The sequence below is a fragment of the Dermochelys coriacea genome, chromosome 3 (assembly GCF_009764565.3).
Source record: "Dermochelys coriacea isolate rDerCor1 chromosome 3, rDerCor1.pri.v4, whole genome shotgun sequence".
Taxonomy (NCBI): Eukaryota; Metazoa; Chordata; order Testudines; family Dermochelyidae; genus Dermochelys; species Dermochelys coriacea.
The window spans coordinates 202,177,093-202,196,548 of record NC_050070.1 but is presented as its reverse complement, the minus strand read 5'-3'; the positions used below and the strand labels follow the sequence as shown (position 1 = coordinate 202,196,548).

General features: G+C 41.0%; 1 protein-coding gene across 4 annotated transcripts in view; it reads left to right on the top strand.

Moving 5' to 3' along the window:
- Window positions 1–19,456, top strand: part of PLCB1 (phospholipase C beta 1) — a 657,432-nt gene that overhangs the window by 477,644 nt on the left and 160,332 nt on the right. For all 4 annotated transcript variants that reach the window (XM_038396759.2, XM_038396758.2, XM_043512118.1 and 1 more), the window contains 2 exons: window positions 5,238–5,395; window positions 10,398–10,480. In XM_038396759.2, the coding sequence (XP_038252687.1) occupies window positions 5,238–5,395; window positions 10,398–10,480 (241 nt within the window). The remainder of the gene's footprint in view (window positions 1–5,237; window positions 5,396–10,397; window positions 10,481–19,456) is intronic.

Here is a 19,456-nt window from a genome sequence, read left to right as displayed (position 1 = left end):
ATATAAAAATTAAGCATTTTTAAGCACACTTGCCTAAGGAAATTCTGTTTGTTACATTTGATTTTACGTTAGCATCATCTTGTGTTATAGTAAACAAGGAAGAAGTGATAACAGTACATAGTAAAAATCTGGCTTGTATAATTGATTTATGGTCTTTTTAATGTTACTGATTTAGAGACATGCCTTAGTTCTGCAAAATGCCAGGGAGCACTGATCCAAACACAACAATTCCATGTAGAAGCCCAATCTAAACAGGGCAAGTGGTTGTTAATTTGCATCTGTTATATATGTTATAGTACTTTCTGCAGCACCTATTGCCGCTGTTGTATAATTAATGAACTGTCAGTATTTCCATTAGACACCCGTATTTCAGAGTTTTATACCTTGCCTATAAATTGTGTTTTATCCTAAAACTTGTCATGCTCTGCTCAGGAGCAGCTTTGTTTCTGCAAATTAGATTTAAAAAAAAATCAGCTTGGCTGCTTAAAAGTTATGATTCTAATATACAGAAATGTATGATCTTTAGAAGAATTCAAGCATTCTCAATACAAAAGCAGCTTTGTTTTTATGGTGATATTTTGCAGGACCATTGTCTGTAATGTGGACTGGGCCCTCCTGATATAAAGAAGAATCCATTTAGTTAGAATGCTGCAGTATTACAAAGAATTCCTGATCCATGGAAACTGTCACTTCAATAGTAAGGCTGTTGTCAAAGGAGCTATAGTGATGTGGCAAGTCTCTCACATTAGTGGATAGACTCAGGAGTAGGGAGGCAGTACAGGGCCAAATTCTGCTCCCATCTATGGCAGTGAAAATTTGCAGACCTGCCCTTGATTTCAGTGGAGTAACTCTAGATTTACTTAGGTGCAGCTCAGAACATGATGAAGCCCTAAAGGTCTAACTTAAAAGCAACCAACAGAACCAACAACTAGCTAACAACAAACAGAAGCCAGGAAGTACAGAATCAAGGATGAAACTTTGGCAGAAATTCAAACTATTTGTCTTAGATATCGTAAATGTCTCAGGACAGTAAATAATCTTACAGTACACACCTTAATATCGCAGCAGGAAGGAGTGAGTTACCAATTGTGTTTCAAACTTGCCTTGCCTTTTATGAGTTTAAGTCAGACCAAATTTGAAAAGAATTCCTACCAAATTGCACCAGCAGGTTACTTGATGTGCATTTTGGGATAGTTTCAGAAGCTACTCTTGGAAACAATAGAATTGTAGGACTGGAAGGGACCGCAAGAGGTCTTTGAGTCAAGTCTCCTGCGCTCAAAGCAAAACTAAGTATTATAGACCATCCCTGACAAGTGTTTTTCTAACTTGCTCTTACAAATCTCCAATAGTGGAGATTATACAACCTTCCTAGGCCAGTGCTTCCCAAACTTGTTCCGCCGCTTGTGCAGGGAAAACCCCTGGAGGGCTGGGGCCAAGGGACATACTGGCCACCGCTTCCAGCAGCTCCCATTGGCCTGCAGCAACGAACCGCGGCCACCCGGGAGCCGCGATTGGCCGTACCTGCGGGCGCTGCAGGTAAACAAACCGGCCTGGCTCCCCAGGGGCTTTCCCTGCACAAGCAGTTGAACAAGTTTGGGAACCACTGCCCTAGGCAATTTATTCCAGTGCTTAACTATCCTGACAGTTAGGAAGTTTTCTCTAATGTCCAACCTTAACTGCCCTTGCTGCAATTTAAGCCCATTGCTTCTTGTCCTATCCTTAGAGGTTAAAGAGAGCAATTTTTCTCCCTCCTCCTTATAACAACCTGTTATGTACTTGAAAACTGTTATCATATTCCCTCTCAGTCTTCTCTTCTCCAGACTAAACCAACCCAATTTTTTTCAATCTTTCCTCATAGCTCATGTTTTCTAGATCTTTAATAATTTTTGTGGCTCTTCTCTGGACTCTCTCCAATTTGTCCATATCTGGTGGCACCCAGAACTAGACACAATACTCTAGTTGAGGCCTAATCAGCGTGGAGTAAAGTGGAAGTATTCCTTCTCTTGTCTTGCTTACAACACTCCTGCTGCTAATATATCCCAGAATGACATTTGCTTTTTTGCAACAGTTACACTGTTGACTCAAATGTAGCTCTCAGTCCTATTTAACATATCTTTTGTGGATTGGTAGAATTAAAATACTGTTACAGAACAAGTGAAAAAAAGTTGTCATAATTTAAACCAGAAAAAATACAAAATCATGCTGAGAGTGTTTTAACTTTTGAGATACAAAATGTGAGCCCCGTTTCTTTGTGGGTTCGTGTGCTCCGTAAATCTGAGACAGCTGGCCTGGAATGGGACTTAATAATTAGATTTTATAGATTAATTACAAAAGCATACAGCCATAGATTTATTTTCAAGCTCGACCAGATACAGCTGTGTTGCTGTTTGCATTTTTTCAGCAGACACTTCATTCAGTTTAACAAATGCTACTGGATTGTTATCTTATTTGTTGTCTGTGAAGTGGTTAAAGGCTTGGAAAGTTGGGAATAAAAGCTTCAGCAACATCTGTGTATTCATTTGAGCAGTGCAAATGGCAATAGCAACCAATCATGTAATCATTATTAAGGAAGTAGGGAAACTGTTCAGTCTAGCAATCCATCTTTATTATGGTTACAGTTATTGCCCTACTAATTATTAATCCTTTTGTTAGTTTTTAAGCTAAGAAAAAGGCATCCCCAAAGAAACACTGTTACAACATGAAGAGAAACATATGCATAGTCTGACTTTATTTTTAATTGTAGTGACCATTTTTCTAGCCTTTAGTAGAAACACTTGGCAGTACATCAAGTCCTGATTATTTATTTCGAAGCTTTATTGCTTCTCCCTCCCCCTTAAAGAAATGCAACAGTTAAGAACAAAGGTAAAATCCATCAGGAAAGAAGTAATTTCTATTAATTCGAACCTGGTTTAAAGAAATCTCCTCTTCGAGGTAAAAAATATTTCTCTCACTACTGATTTTTTTAAAAAATATCCTTCAGACATTAATCAGCAGTCCTGTTTTGTGACTGATTTCTTCCCAGAGTTGCCTGAAGTTATTGCTATTGTCACAATGGGGAGTGACACTGCAGCAGCATTCCTTGCAGCACTAGAAGCCAAACAGTAATGATCATTATCTATCACAATCATTTTCACACACTTATTTAACCTTTAAAATTATATTTTGCCATCCGCCTTTTTACCTGTTAAGAGGAAAGACAAATGCAGGATGCAGAGCTCATCAGTTTTGGGTTGAGTGTGCGTGTATAGACTGCAAAGTCTACCCAACTAACTCCCAACCCTGCTTCACCTCCAATGTCCATTTCCTCTACCTGTGCTCCTAGGCCATTGAGCATCTCCCATGAAGAATGCCGAGCAGTATTCCTTGGATACAAGTTCATTATCTCCTTCTTTATTGCAACAATATTCCTTGCCTACAGCATGCATCTGCTTTTGTGCTTCAAGTCCTGGGCCCACAACCTGCATTGCTTATTTGCAACCTTCAACACTTCCCTAAAACCTTTCCACCCAACCCATGCACCCACCTCCCTTCTTGCACAGGATCTTGCCAGCTTTTCCAAGCAGAATAGACCTTCCCAGCTTGTGGGTTACCAGGCAGTTTCAGGGGTGGGAAGGAAATTAAGGTGGGCAAAATAAACAACAACAACAAAAAACCCAACACCATGATGCTCCATCTTCACAATTTCAAGAGACAACAATGTGCTGTTGAGGAGGGGGAGGACAAGATGGGACAGTGACCAGTCTGAGGTTGCTGTGTTATGTAGCAGCACTAAGCTAACTTTCCTCTCCACTCACCATCTTCCCTGCTGTCACTGAACACTTGTTGAGCTGCTGGGACCAGGCAATAGGGTAGCAGGGGCCACTCTAGAGTAGGTTTCCCCTCGGCCATCTCTGTCTGGGTTTTTCCCACCCCTGCTCTGTTGGCTTGGAGGGTAGAAGAGCTTGGGAGGGGCAGAAATCTGGCCAGCAGGTGGGAGCTGAGCAGGGTGGGGAGGAGCCCCAGGTACCCTCTCAGGAGCAGCTTCTAGTTCTCCCTCCATTCAGAGACACACAAGGAGTGTTGCTTTCCATGGCAACAGGGAAAGTTGGGGTATGGGCACCTTTGGGCAGGACAGAAGCAGTGATGAGCTGCCAAAATCTTAACAATCTGTTCCCTCCTCACCCCACGATCGGATCATAGCCCCCTGAAGAGCCAGAGGGACCTGCCGGGGGGCGAGGTGGGGAGTCCTGGTGGTGCTTACCTGGGGCGGCTCCCAGGAAGCATCCAGCAGGTCCCTCTGGCTCCTAGGAGTGGGGTAGCATAGCTGGGGGGGAGCAGGGGGAGCAGCCTCTCCACCCACTGATCACATCAAAAGTGGTGCCTTAGGTGCTGACTCCGTGGGTGCTCCGGGGCTGGAGCACCCACGGGGAAAATTTGGTGGGTGCAGAGTACACACCAGCAGCTTCCCGCCCTACCCTGCACCTGGCCCCAGCTTGCCTCCACCCCTGAATGCACTGCCCTGCTCTGAGTAGTGGCAATTAGTGATGATACATATTGATTTGGGAGCTACTGTTGATCCATGAGTGACTACAGCTGTTGATTTTCTCTTGCACTGCACTGTATTGTGTGTTGTGACAAAAAGAGGTTTACTGTCCCAGTTTTGTGGAGTAGCCTTTGTATCTTGTGTGGCTTGTTTAAAGTGTAACATGTGCTTTAGAACTGAGACTTTAAAAAGAGCTCTTTATTAATGTGGAATTCAGACTAACTTGGGGATCTTAGCAATTACTTTTGAAGACAACGATAGCAAGGAACTTTTTAAAACCTTGTTTATGAAGTCTTGCAGTTATTACAGAAAATCTCACGGATGTCAAAGATGCATGTTTATCTGCCATTTGAAAAATGCAAACATTTAAAAGATAGGAAAATAATAATGAGGCACACTGCCTTGCGTGTCTGTCTGTCTGTAAAGGCCTTGATGCTAGTCTCCCAGTGGCTTTGCATCCGGGTAACTCTATTGCCTTCAATGGAGGTAGTCCCGATTTACACCATTGTAAATAAAGACAGAACCTGGACTATGACACTGTCTTGTGTTAAGTCATTTTCATTTAAATCTGGTGCTCTTAAGATGTCTTTGACAGCTTGCCTGTCACCAGAAGGTGAACGATGTTATTAACACTCATTGTTATTAGATTCGTTATAATTACCCCAGCAGCCCAGAATGAATCCCCTTGTTTCGTGTCCTTGTCATGTTGTTGCAGCTGGACAGCTGGCTGGTAACTCCTCAGTAGAGATGTATCGCCAAGTGCTCTTGTCAGGCTGCCGCTGTGTGGAGCTGGACTGCTGGAAGGGACGAACAGCAGAAGAAGAGCCCGTCATTACACATGGATTCACCATGACAACGGAAATATCCTTCAAGGTATAATGAGGCAACACATTGTCACTTTATCTTGGGTAGTTCCTTGCATGTAAAATGTGTCCCAACACATGGCAGAGTTAAACACCTTCATACAGCGAAAGTAGAAGGAAAGAGAAACGGAAGGGCAAAGAGATGTTTTCAGATGAGTGCTGAAAACAGGTGGAGAGTCATTGAAACTGAGAGATAGAGAGCGGATGTTCCAGTAGTCCAGAGCTGCAAGAAGAAGATCATGAGTGGAGAGATGCCACATTCGGAAAGAAAAAAGACCAGTGCTAGATTATAGAGAGAGCAGACAGACATGTGTGGAGTCCCTGGCAGGCTTTATAAACAAGGAGGGCAAGTGTGAACTGAATCTTGAAGTGAATGGGGAGCCAGTGGAATTGTGTGAGGATAGAGGGGATATGGCCACATTTCTTGTACGGGTGAGAACATGAGCGGGGGGATCCTATATGGGCTGGAGTCTGGAGAGCTGGAACTGAAGCCATGACAAAATGAGTCCAAGCAAGAGAAGAAGGCCTGAATGAGGATTTTGACGGAAAAGGAGGCAAAGCTCCAAAGCTCCCTCTCTTCTCTATCTGGCAGGGACTCTTAATTCCCTGCCAAGTTTGCTGTCAAGTGTTTTCTCTCCTTTCCGTGGCCTGCAGCTTTACTCATTCCTTTCCCCCTGCAGGTCTGACTATTAGCACTAAGGTTGCAGAAAGGCCTGCAGGGAGAATGGCTGTGTAGCATCCCATGTGGGAGAAAGGAGGCAAGAGTGCACACAGCTAGTGGCAGAGGACCTCTTCCCCTCCAGGCATTCAAAAGCTGCCAACACCCTGGCAAGTTCAGTGACACTTGAGATGTTATTCCCATGATTCCCCTGAAGAGTCTGGTTCCCACAGCTTGGGAATCAGTGGGTTCATGGGGAAAGCAGGAAACAAAAATGCTGGAGCTTAGAAGGCAGCAAGATAGTAACTGTAGATAAAGAAATAACAAAGTTGCAAATTCCAGGAACTAAAGTGACAATGGACTGCCTATCCAGGTAGTGAGACATTAACAGTGTCAGTGCACTGTAGTCATTTAAATTGGCTAAAATGCTATCTCACTTTCAGTCTACAGTATTCAGAGTAGCAGCCGTGTTAGTCTGTATTTGCAAAAAGTAAAGGAGGACTTGTGGCACCTTAGAGACTAACAAATGTATTTGAGCATAAGCTTTCATGAGCTACAGCTCACTTCATCGGATGCATCTGATGAAGTGAGCTGTATCTCACAAAGCTTATGCTCAGATAAATTTGTTAGTCTATAAGGTGCCACAAGTACTCCTTTTCAGTCTACAGTATGTATTTGATCTGCAGTTTTTGTGCCTCCAGCACAAATGCTAGATAGCGATAATAGTACATTATCTAAAATACTATGTAAGGGCAGCATTTTAGAGTTCTGAAAGAAATACCTCCTGTTAATTTTAGGTACTTCTTTTCTATGAAAATACAGTTCTAGGCTTACTAATATGCAGAAGACATTTGGGAAAATACTATCCTTCTATGAAGTATCCTTTTGTTACTGTTGATAGGCTTGGTCACTTTAACAGCTACAGATTTTGTGTGCGTCTCTTTCACTGTAACGCACAAGTGTTTACTTGTCTTGATAGTCATTCACTTACAAAATAAATAAGTAACACAACAACAAAGTATCTATATTTCACTTGCACTGCAGTGCTTCTCTGCTTTTTTCACTCTTTCTCTCTAACTCTATGCTGATAGATTTAGTCACAGGAAATTGTAAAATACTACCCTTGGCACTATTATTACTAACCTTCCCCATTCACAGTTGAGAAATTAGTTGATGATGATGTAGAGTTTGGTTTCTGAAAGTTGTTTAATTAAATAATGTGGTTCTCAACCTCTCCTCAGCCATGTACAAGAGTATAAAGCAAAATCTGTCTGATTCTTTTAAAGCATATACAAGAATAGGGCTCAGGAGATTTCAGGATCCAATTCACGTCTCACTGGCATCTGAAGGAGGTGGGAGGGAAGTCTGAGTATAATCAGAATCTTTCAGTCACCCCTAATGCAAATGTCCTTTTACACTTATTTATTTATTTATTTATTGCCACTTCTCTTTTCACCTCTAAAGTGTATGCTAGCTGAGCAAAGCAATAGTGATAGAACGCATCAGAGGTGTGTGACTCAGTTCTGAACGGTCATTGGCTCTGGCTGTTGGGTGCTAAGTCACTGAACGGTTTGTGCTTTTGGCGTGGCTGTCACAGGCACTGCAGTTTGCTCAGACCATCGGTTTTCACTGACGTAAAGAGATTTTCTGAAGTGTAGAAACAAAAAGTAATATGAATTCCCTTTGAGACAACTTAATTCATTCGTTTTTTGTCTCCTCTTATGACTCAGAGCAATTTGTGAGGCTTCTGTCTCCTGCAGATTGGGAGCCACTGCAGGTATATGACCTTATAGCAAAACCAACCATATTCCTCTTGTCAAATTCAGGAGATGCTTTCTAGATATACGCACTTTCTGTGTCTCTACTTTGGAGAATCATTTCAAGTGACTCATGCTCCTGCTGCAATGAAACATGGATCTAGCATCATTTCTGCACTGTCTGAAGTGGATCTGTATATAAATTTGAAGATGCAGAAAGCCCAGTGTCTCCAAAAGGGCCCATCACTTCATTGACCCAATGTTTGAATCTCTCATTACAGATTCAGCCAATCCCAATAGGGTGTCCAAGCTCTTACCCTTTCAAGCTGACTTTCCCCCCACTTCATTTTCTCCCCCTGTATTCAGTATTTTCATCCCATGTGAGGAGTTGCAATGACAGCCGAGGAAGTAGTTTCATATGACTATACAGAACTAATCCATAACTGGAGCAAAGCTCTCCTTCCAAGTGCACAACGGGGTGCTTAGCTTTCATACTGTCCTCTTCCCTACACAGACAAGGCTCCCACTGCTATCCATACTGTTGTGCGGAGCTGAGAAGAGAATTTGGCTCACTATCTCTCGCAGGTGTCTAAAATGTAACACACGCTGTACCCTTTCACCCGGGACATGAGTCACAGGTCTCTCAGAAAGAACATTTCATAGAATGCTACTCAGCCCAAGTCTACTATAAAATGAGAAATAGATCTCTGCAGTGGGGTTGAGGGCCTGCAGCTTGATTATTTTAATTATGCTTTCAGGAGTTCTTGCAGTCCATGTGTGATAGTGGTGAAGTCTAAAGGGAATGAAAAAATAGAGCTCATAAATCTTAAAGATCAAAACTAACCTTTCTGTAGATCATAATTGGTGGGATTTTCAAAAGATCCTTATCACTTAGGTGCACAAGCCACATTGGCTTTCAATGGGACTTATGTGCTTAGGTCACATAGGCACTAATAAAAAAAATCCCACCCAGTGTCACAAATGTAAGGTGACATTAGTGTTTTGTGATCTACCTGGGCTAGAAGCAAGTTTCATCTAGTAGGAGGTATTTTGTCCTGTCCAATGGCATGCAGTGTCTGTTGCTAACTCTCATGGTTCATGAGATATCCGACTGCTTACTTATATATCATTTATTTATCAGTTTTACTTCTATAAATAAACATGTAACCAGAAACCTCTTGCTAGATAGAATTGACCCATGCTAGGCCCTGAGGAGGAAGATTCCACATTTGGGAAAAAGGAAAAAAACAAATGGCTTTTGAAGCTTTTGAAGCTCATAGGCTAGAGACTGAGAAGTAATTTTGGTAGAGCTGGATTAATGATCAGAGTGTTGGTGAGGTAGTTAAGTGTGTAAAGTTTGCTACTTATTATGTGGGGAGTGTGTGCATGTGTATAAAGTCATATCACTGTAGAGTCAGTTCTTCAGCTGGTGTAAATAGTCATATCTCCATTGACTTCAGGTCAGGATCTGCTCCATACAGTATAGATATAACCTGATGTTTCTATAGGGAACATCAGGATATACACTTAGTGTTGCCAACTCTTGCTATATTTGGTGTTTTTTCTTAAAGCCCTGGGCCCTAGAGTTGTGTGAATGCACCGAATCTCAGCTTTCATTAAAATAAAATTAATTTCCAACCCTTGTGGTTGTATAGATTAGCTTGAGAAGGTGACTTCTAAAAGTTCAAAAGCCAGAAAGTAAATTAAAAGAACTCTCACTAGATTTAAAAACCCTCATTATTTTGCATTCCATTGTATGATTTTTGGTGCTTGTCTCATGATTTTTTTTAATCACTGTATGGTTATAACGGTCTTCAGTGCTAAAGCGAGTTCATCTGGAAGCAGGTTTGTATTTCAAGAGGGAAATGTGAATTATTTCTAACAATATGTGCACTGATATAGGATAAAATGGGCACACAGCTAAAATTAGTGTCAGAAAATTATTCCTCCGGTAGATAAACTATTGCCATCTTCAGTCAAGGCTGAAAAGCAGCCTTTACAAATAAATGGTTCCATTTCTGAATCATATGTTTTATAGATTATTACACAGTAGGATGCTAAAACTCAATGAAACAATCTTGTTTATATTGTGCCTTGAAGGGTTTTCCCACAACAAAGAGGAGAGGACTGAAAATTTGTGCATCAGAGTACTACGGATTTTACAAAAAAAAAAAGAAACGAGAAAAGAAAAAGAAAGGTGCTACTTAGAAGATACAACAGGCTTGTCAAATAAAATGTGATTATTTTAATTATTCAGAATAATCCATGAAAGGTATAACTTTAGGCATGGAATGAATCATGACCTGCAAAAAGTTCTACAATAAGCTATTTGTTCAGTCACAGAGAGGCACAAAAACACGTCTGGAGTGAGATAACACTTTAAGCTTATAACCATTTGGAGATCAGATTGTAGATCAGACTGTAAAAGCACATCCAGAGCTTTCAAGTTGTTCAGAATAAAAAGTCTGGGAATGGTTTTGGAAGGCACTGAGTTCTCTTGTGTTTGCTTTGGAGATAGATAAGTTAGATCATGAACCAAAATATATCTCCTTTAGACATAAAGGGTGTATAACCTATCTGTGTCCTAATTTCTTTAGGAAGTAATAGAAGCTATTGCTGAGTGTGCATTTAAGACATCGCCTTTTCCAATCCTCCTTTCCTTTGAAAACCATGTGGATTCGTAAGTAATTATGGTGTTACAATGTTTATTATACAGTGTTACAATGTCAAGACACAAGATTATTTAGCATTTTTGTTATCTGGCATTATCATCAATCATCGTAATTACTGAATTTGTCATCCTACATGTAAGCCCTTAAGGTACTTGAACATGTGCATAACATTAAGTATGTGAGTAGTCTGATTGATTTAAATGAGATTACTCACCTTCTTAAAGTTAGGCACAGGCTTAGGTACCTCGCTGAATCGGAGCCTTGAATGTGAGGGGCAATGTTTTAATAATTATTGGCCAAATTCTCTCACCAGCACTCAGGTTCAATAGTATCTTTCTGCCCAAGTAGCCTCAGTGATTTTAATAGGCTTACTCCTGGAGTAAGGTTCTACTCCAGCATAGTATGTGAAATTCCCATTGACAGTAAACATAACAAAAATGAAAGAGAGAGTGGGAAAAAATATGCCCCATAATCTATTTTAATGTACACAGCAATTTCCTTGGAGGTGGCACAAGTGTAAACGAGAGTGGAAGTTGTCCACAATGTGTGTCTTAGAGGAGAGCCCAGAAGTGGGCTTAGCGTGTGTGTGTGTGTGTTTTGGAGTGGGTCAGTAATTTTTCAACAAAACCTCTTTCTGGCAAAAAATGCAGATTGTTTAAACCAACACTTTTTTGCATGAAAGGTTCAGTTCTGACAAATTTCCTGATTTAAAAAACTTCTGAGGAAAAATGTCTTGAAATTGTTGAAACGTCTCACTTTGACACTTTCAACACAAGAAGTTCTGCTTGTTTGGTTTGGAAGGACTTTTCATTTAGAAATTTAGGTGAATAGTAATTTTTTAATTAAAAAAGCTGAACGCAAAACAAAATGTTTCAATTGACCAGAACCAATTTTTTTTCCACATTTTTGGTTTGGGCAAATTTTCAAGATTTTGACATTCTGTGCCAATGTGGTTGGGAAAAATGTTGAAATCTTGAAAAATCTCCTGTGAAAGAAAAACTGTCTCTCCCCTCACCCCTACTTCCCCTCCTCCGAGCTCTAAAATATATATAATTAGTCATGGAGTCGGGAAAGATTTTGGGATTCCCACTTTTTGTGCTATTAGACAAAGATAAAAAGAAAAAGGGATGGATTTGCTTACCAATGGATACTAAATGCACACATTGCCAACACTGATTGATTCATAGAGCAAAATTAATGTAGAGAAATAGCTACTCATACCTCCTTTTTAGAAGAATCTAAGATCCCATTGTCTTATAGTGAACTGGGGTGTCTCTACATCATAGCAAAACTGTCACCAAAAAAAATTAGGGAAAAATAACATGCATTCCATTTCATCTGCAGTTGACCCATACAACACTGAAACTATGCTGATTGTCAGTCTTGCTCCCATTCCCACTCCAATCACCCCTTTGTATCAACCCCTCCTTTCACTGATGAAAGAAATTAGGAACTCTGGATGATTAGAAGTTTGAAATGTACCCATAGGACCAAATTCAAAGGTGTGGTTAAAGGTAGCAAAATGTGAGGAAGGATATCTCAGTTTGTCACTTTCACTCTGAGAGACTGGAAAAATGTATTGTACAAGTTAAAGTTGAGGAGTTGACCTATTTTATCCTACACCTGTTAGTTTCTTTCACCTTTCACCTTTATTCTGGCTCCTGTGTAAATCAAGCCAGCTGACACTCAATTAGACTCCTTTACACGTACCTACTAATGTATAACTTACATCACCTTATACATCACATCTGAATCTGACTCAGAGTCAACAAACTTTGTTTAGAAAAGGCAGATAGGAGAATCAGCATAATGACCTATTTATTATCTCAACTCTTCAGGTCTACAGGTTAAACAGAAAGCATTAAGGATAAGGTCTTTTCCAGAGCACCAGCCTCCACTTTATTTTAAAGAAACAAAGAAATTAATAATTTTTAGAAAAAGAAATTAATAATTGCAAAAAAGAAAACAATTATTTTCAGAAGTAAAATAAGTGCCAAAATATCTTTTAAAAATGGGATTACATTTTAATCACAACTAGATATGTTGTAAAATTCCAGGAAGACGAAAAATCGGGAGTAGTTTCCATTGTGTTACTCCAGTTTTACGCCAATGTTACCCCATAGAAATCAATGATGTTTCAGCATCAGAAAACTGCAGTAACGGAGAGATAAATCAGGCTCTAGATGTATTATCTGCAGTGCTCTTTCATGTGTTGTGATGACAATAACAAGTTATTAACAAAGGATATTTGGGAAAGCAATATCAAATGTGTTGTTTTATTTGGCTTTAAGGTTGATTAACTATTGGTATTGGTTGTTGTTAACTTTCTGCTGCAATAAATTATCCCATTTAATGTGTGAAGCTTCTAGTTTTGCCTTGGCCAAATACCACTTCCAGTTATTTGACTGCATGTTATAATTAGACTTTCATTTCTTCACAAGTTACTGGAGAATACGGCAATTAGTCATGCCAGTCAGAGAATCCCTCATCTAATTTCATGGAATGCTTTTTCTACCTTTCTGTTTAGATGGAACGTTATTTTTCTTCTAGATTTTCATGATCATTCAGGCCTAAATACCAGTTCCTAATGCTAAGTACTTCTATAGCTTGCGCTTTTGGAGAATTTATGTAAATCCTGGTCTCATAGAAGTCAACTCCCAGTTATTTCCATGGGACCAGAATTTTCCTATAATTCTCAGATATTAGATTTGTCTTCACTGAAAATTTTGGGTGAAATCCCAGTTGCATCAAAGTCAATGAGAATTTTGCCATTGACTTCAGCTGGTACATGATTTTACCATGTATGCTTTGGTCATGTCATTTTTTTTAGTGACTATTAGATCACCTGAGGTAAATATTTGTTACTACCTTTCAATATTTTTCCCAAAAGGACTTAAACCTCATGGAATTTGATACCGTGTGAATTAGCTCCTCCATTTTCCTTACCAGTATTCCAACATGTGGCACCATAACCTGCGTATCATTTTCAGCTTGGATCTCGCTCTTGGTCCACACATCTAGATTATGTCTAAATCTTGAGGAGTCTTTGTGCACAACATCTCTAAGAGACAGCTTTTTCCCCCTCATCCAGACAGCTAAAACACTTACCCAGGCTCTTATCATCTCATGTCTCAATACTGCAACAACCTTCTCTCTGGCCTTGACAAAGGCAATTTTGCCCTCTTCCTAACCGTTCAAAATCCTGCTACTAAGATAATTTTCCTAGTCTGATGCTTTGGCCACGTTTTGCATTCTTCCACTAGCTCCTCCTTCTCTATCACATCAAACATTGGCTGCTTGTATTCACTTTCAAGGCTCTTCACGGTCAATCCCCACCCTACTTACCATCTCTCTTTCACTGTCAAGCTGTCAAAGCTCGCCTCTGATTGGCCGATGATGCCAATCTGCACTGCCCATTTGTTAAACTTTCAAACACATATCTTCATACCTCCCCCATCTGTCTGTATTAACCTGTTGTTTCTTGTCTTATATTGTAAGCTCCTTGGGTCAGGGATTTTCTTTTTGTGTTTGTTCAGCACCTAGCACAATGGATAAGCCTGGATAAGTGTTTTTTTTAAACAAGGCTCCAGAGGCGATCCTGGCAATTCCAGGCTGACAAGCCTCACTTCAGAATCAGGTTGAAACTATAGTAAAGAACAGAATTATCAGACACATAGATGGTGTTGGGGAAGAGTCAACACGACTTTTGTAAAGGGAAATCATATCTTGCCAATATACTAGAATTCTTTGAGGGGGTCAACAAACAGGCGGACAAAGGTGATACAGTGTACTTAAACTTTCAGAAAGCCTTTGATAAGGTCCCTCAGCAAAGGCTCTTAAGCAAAGCAAGAAGTCATGGGATAAGAAGGAAGGTCCTCACAAGGATCACTAACTGGTTACAAGAGAAGAAACAAAGGGTTAGAAATAAATGGTCAGTTTTCAGAATGGAGAGAGGTAAATAGCGGGGTCCCCCAGGGATTTGTTCTGAGACTAGTGCTGTTTGACATATTCATAAATGATCTGGAAACTAGGGTAAACAATGAGATGGCAAAGTTTGCAGATGATACAAGATAGCTAAGTCCATAGCAGACTATGAAGTGCCCTGATTCTCATGGGTGACTTTAATTTTCCTGATATCTGCTGGGAGAGCAATACAGCGGTGCATAGACAATCCAGGAAGTTTTTGGAAAGCGTAGGGGACAATTTCCTGGTGCAAGTGCTAGGGGAGCCAACTAGGGGGAGCGCTTTTCTTGACCTGCTGCTCACAAACCGGGTAGAATTAGTGGGGGAAGCAAAAGTGGATGGGAATCTGGGAGGCAGTGACCATGAGTTGGTTGAGTTCAGGATCCTGACGCAGGGAAGAAAGGTAAGCAGCAGGATACGGACCCTGGACTTCAGGAAAGCAGACTTTGACTCCCTCAGGGAACAGATGGCCAGGATCCCCTGGGGGACTAACATGAAAGGGAAGGGAGTCCAGGAGAGCTGGCTGTATTTCAAGGAATCCCTGTTGAGGTTACAGGGACAAACCATCCCGATGAGTCGAAAGAATAGTAAATATGGCAGGCGACCAGCTTGGCTTAATGGTGAAATCCTAGCGGATCTTAAACATAAAAAAGAAGCTTACAAGAAGTGGAAGGTTGGACATATGACCAGGGAAGAGTATAAAAATATTGCTCGGGCATGTAGGAAAGATATCAGGAGGGCCAAATCGCACCTGGAGCTGCAGCTAGCAAGAGATGTCAAGAGTAACAAGAAGGGTTTCTTCAGGTATGTTGGCAACAAGAAGAAAGCCAAGGAAAGTGTGGGCCCCTTACTGAATGAGGGAGGCAAGCTAGTGACAGAGGATGTGGAAAAAGCTAATGTACTCAATGCTTTTTTTGCCTCTGTTTTCACTAACAAGGTCAGCTCCCAGACTGCTGTGCTGGGCAACACAAAATGGGGAAGAGATGGCCAGCCCTCTGTAGAGATAGAGGTGGTTAGGGACTATTTAGAAAAGCTGGACGTGCACAAGTCCATGGGGCCGGACGAATTGCATCCGAGAGTGCTGAAGGAATTGGCGGCTGTGATTGCAGAGCCCTTGGCCATTATCTTTGAAAACTCGTGGCGAACGGGGGAAGTCCCGGATGACTGGAAAAAGGCTAATGTAGTGCCCATCTTTAAAAAAGGGAAGAAGGAGGATCCTGGGAACTACAGGCCAGTCAGCCTCACCTCAGTCCCTGGAAAAATCATGGAGCAGGTCCTCAAAGAATCAATCCTGAAGCACTTAGAGGAGAGGAAAGTGATCAGGAACAGTCAGCATGGATTCACCAAGGGAAGGTCATGCCTGACTAATCTAATCGCCTTTTATGATGAGATTACTGGTTCTGTGGATGAAGGGAAAGCAGTGGATGTATTGTTTCTTGACTTTAGCAAAGCTTTTGACACGGTCTCCCACAGCATTCTTGTCAGCAAGTTAAGGAAGTATGGGCTGGATGAATGCACTATAAGGTGGGTAGAAAGCTGGCTAGATTGTCGGGCTCAACGGGTAGTGATCAATGGCTCCATGTCTAGTTGGCAGCCGGTGTCAAGTGGAGTGCCCCAGGGGTCGGTCCTGGGGCCCGTTTTGTTCAATATCTTCATAAATGATCTGGAGGATGGTGTGGATTGCACTCTCAGCAAATTTGCGGATGATACTAAACTGGGAGGAGTGGTAGATACGCTGGAGGGGAGGGATAGGATACAGAAGGACCTAGACAAATTGGAGGATTGGGCCAAAAGAAATCTAATGAGGTTCAATAAGGATAAATGCAGGGTCCTGCACTTAGGATGGAAGAATCCAATGCACCGCTACAGACTAGGGACCGAATGGCTCGGCAGCAGTTCTGCGGAAAAGGACCTAGGGGTGACAGTGGACGAGAAGCTGGATATGAGTCAGCAGTGTGCCCTTGTTGCCAAGAAGGCCAATGGCATTTTGGGATGTATAAGTAGGGGCATAGCGAGCAGATCGAGGGACGTGATCGTTCCCCTCTATTCGACACTGGTGAGGCCTCATCTGGAGTACTGTGTCCAGTTTTGGGCCCCACACTACAGGAAGGATGTGGATAAATTGGAAAGAGTACAACGAAGGGCAACGAAAATGATTAGGGGTCTAGAGCACATGACTTATGAGGAGAGGCTGAGGGAGCTGGGATTGTTTAGTCTGCAGAAGAGAAGAATGAGGGGGGATTTGATAGCTGCTTTCAACTACCTGAAAGGGGGTTTCAAAGAGGATGGCTCTAGACTGTTCTCAATGGTAGCAGATGACAGAACGAGGAGTAATGGTCTCAAGTTGCAATGGGGGAGGTTTAGATTGGATATTAGGAAAAACTTTTTCACTAAGAGGGTGGTGAAACACTGGAATGCGTTACCTAGGGAGGTGGTAGAATCTCCTTCCTTAGAGGTTTTTAAGGTCAGGCTTGACAAAGCCCTGGCTGGGATGATTTAACTGGGACTTGGTCCTGCTTTGAGCAGGGGGTTGGACTAGATGACCTTCTGGGGTCCCTTCCAACCCTGATATTCTATGATTCTATGATTCTATGAAGAGCTACAAAGGGATCTCACAAAACTTGGTGACTAGGTAACAAAATGGCAGATGAAATTTAATGTTGACAAACAAAAAGTAATGCACATTGAAAAACATACTATACATCAAAAATGATGCAATCTAAATAAGCTGTTACCACACAAGAAAGATATTTGGGTCATTGTGGATAGTTCTCTGAAAATATCTGCTCAATAGACAACAGCAGTTAAAAAAGTGAACAGGATGTTAGGAACCATTAGGAAAGGAATAGATAATAAGACAGTAAATATCATAATGCTACTATATAAATCCACGATATGCCCACACCTTGAATACTGCATGCAGTTCTGGTTGCCCCATCACTAAATATATATTTGAATTGGAAAAGGTACCAAGAAGGCAACAAAAATTATAAGTGATATAGAAAAGCTTCCGTATGAGGAGAGATTTAAAAGATTTGCACTATTCGGTTCTGGAAAGACACTATGTGATAGAGGTCTATAAAATCATGAATGGTATGGAGAGAGTGAATGGGAAAGTGTTATTTACCCTTTCACATAATATAAGAACCAGGGTTCACCCAATGAAAGTAACAGGCAGCAGTTTTAAAACAAACAAAAGGAAATATTGCTTCACACAATACACAGTCAACCTGTGGAACTCATTGACAGGGGATGCATAAAAATATTAACTGGATTCAAAAAAGTACTAGATAAGTTCATGGAGGCCATCAGTGGCTATTAGCCAAGATGGTCAGGGACACAACCCCATGTGCTAAGTGTCCCTAAGCTTCTGACTGCCAGATGCTGGGACTGGACAACAGGGGGATGGATCACTCAATAATTACCAGTTCTGTTCATTCCCTCTGAAACACCTGGCATATGGACCATTGCTCTGACCCAGTATTGCCATTCTTATGTTCTTATGTAATGGTGTTCTGGTCCATGACTAGGTCCTTGGCACTGGTGGTAATAATAATCATAAAAACTGAATGTCATTCATGACTCATTAAGGCATCCAGTATTGTGTGTAGGTTTTACAGTATTGAAAATAATTATAATGTTAAGATATATCATCATTCAGTAATGATATTGAGGTCAAAAGCACCATACTGAAAAAAAACAGCACTAAGAAATGGACCCACAAAATGGAGTGGGGGGCGGGGAAACATTTAGACCCTTGAAAGCATTGGAAAGGCTTCAGAAAGACCTTGAGTTTTGAAGTGAGATTAATACAAGGTATCTAAAAATCTGAAGGCAGACACTTCTATAATTAGAAACATACTCATGACCTAGCAGCTAAAAGGTTAAGTAATCCTTGGACAGTATCCCTCTAAGATCCATTTTAAGATTAAACTTAATTAAAGGCAAACTCACCTTGCTGTTTTCTGTCTAGAATTAGTATTACAAATATTAATAGATATTATGCTCTCTGGAGTGGCTCACAGCCTTGAGTGCTTACCTCAGGGCAGACACCCCAAACTGATGGTGTGTTCTAAAATTAGATTTCACCAAGCCAGTAACAAATGTGAACTCCAGGATCACTATTGCAGTCCTTCCATGGAGTCACAGACAGTCCCCTTAGCCTCTCCAGTCTATCTTGCCACTCAGACAAACTGGACTTAGTGATAAATTGTCACTTACGCTAAAAATCACACCACATTCAGCTTGCTTCCAGTCCCAAGAGATCAGCCACTTACCTCAGATCAACTGGTACCCTAGATCTTATACCAAAGACAGCATCTGTAGCAGTCCTGTAATAAACTATCTAAAGGTTTATTAACTAGGAAAAAGAAATGAGTTATTTACAGATTAAAGCAAGCAAACATATACACACAAATGAGTTACTATCTAAATCTTAAGAGTGATGGAGCTGTAGTGATTTATCAATTGTCTTTCAGGGAGAACCCTGGGGATTTCTGCCTCTGTTTAGAATATCTGGCCCTGTAAGAGTTCAAACAGTGAAGGGTGAGATGGAAACTTCTTGTTTTATTTCCTTCATTCAGCTTCCAAGTCCACAGGAGGATCTTTCTTGCATGTACCATTTCCCAGATGTAATGTGGCCATTAACCAATCCTTTGTATAGTGATGTTCCTGGATGGCCCATCTGATTTTGATAGTCCTTCTGGATGAGAGGGTGGAGTAGGGGATGATTCCCATGCCTGGGCTCACTAGTTCAGAGCAAACATTTTCAAAGTTATAAAACAAAATCTACAGATTTTCTGATTGCATGGAATACCGACATTACAAGTGAGATTAAGGCATGCAGCAATTTACAAGCATCTCATAGAATAAAAAACACTAAATACATTCTTATAAGACTAATACCTATTTTGAGCAAAAATAACATACAGGTGAACTGCTCTGGTCGTCAGCTGTGAGTCTGTTAGTCCTTAGCTAATGCCTGCAATCTTGGCAAGAGCTGGCACCTGGTTTGCCAGAGT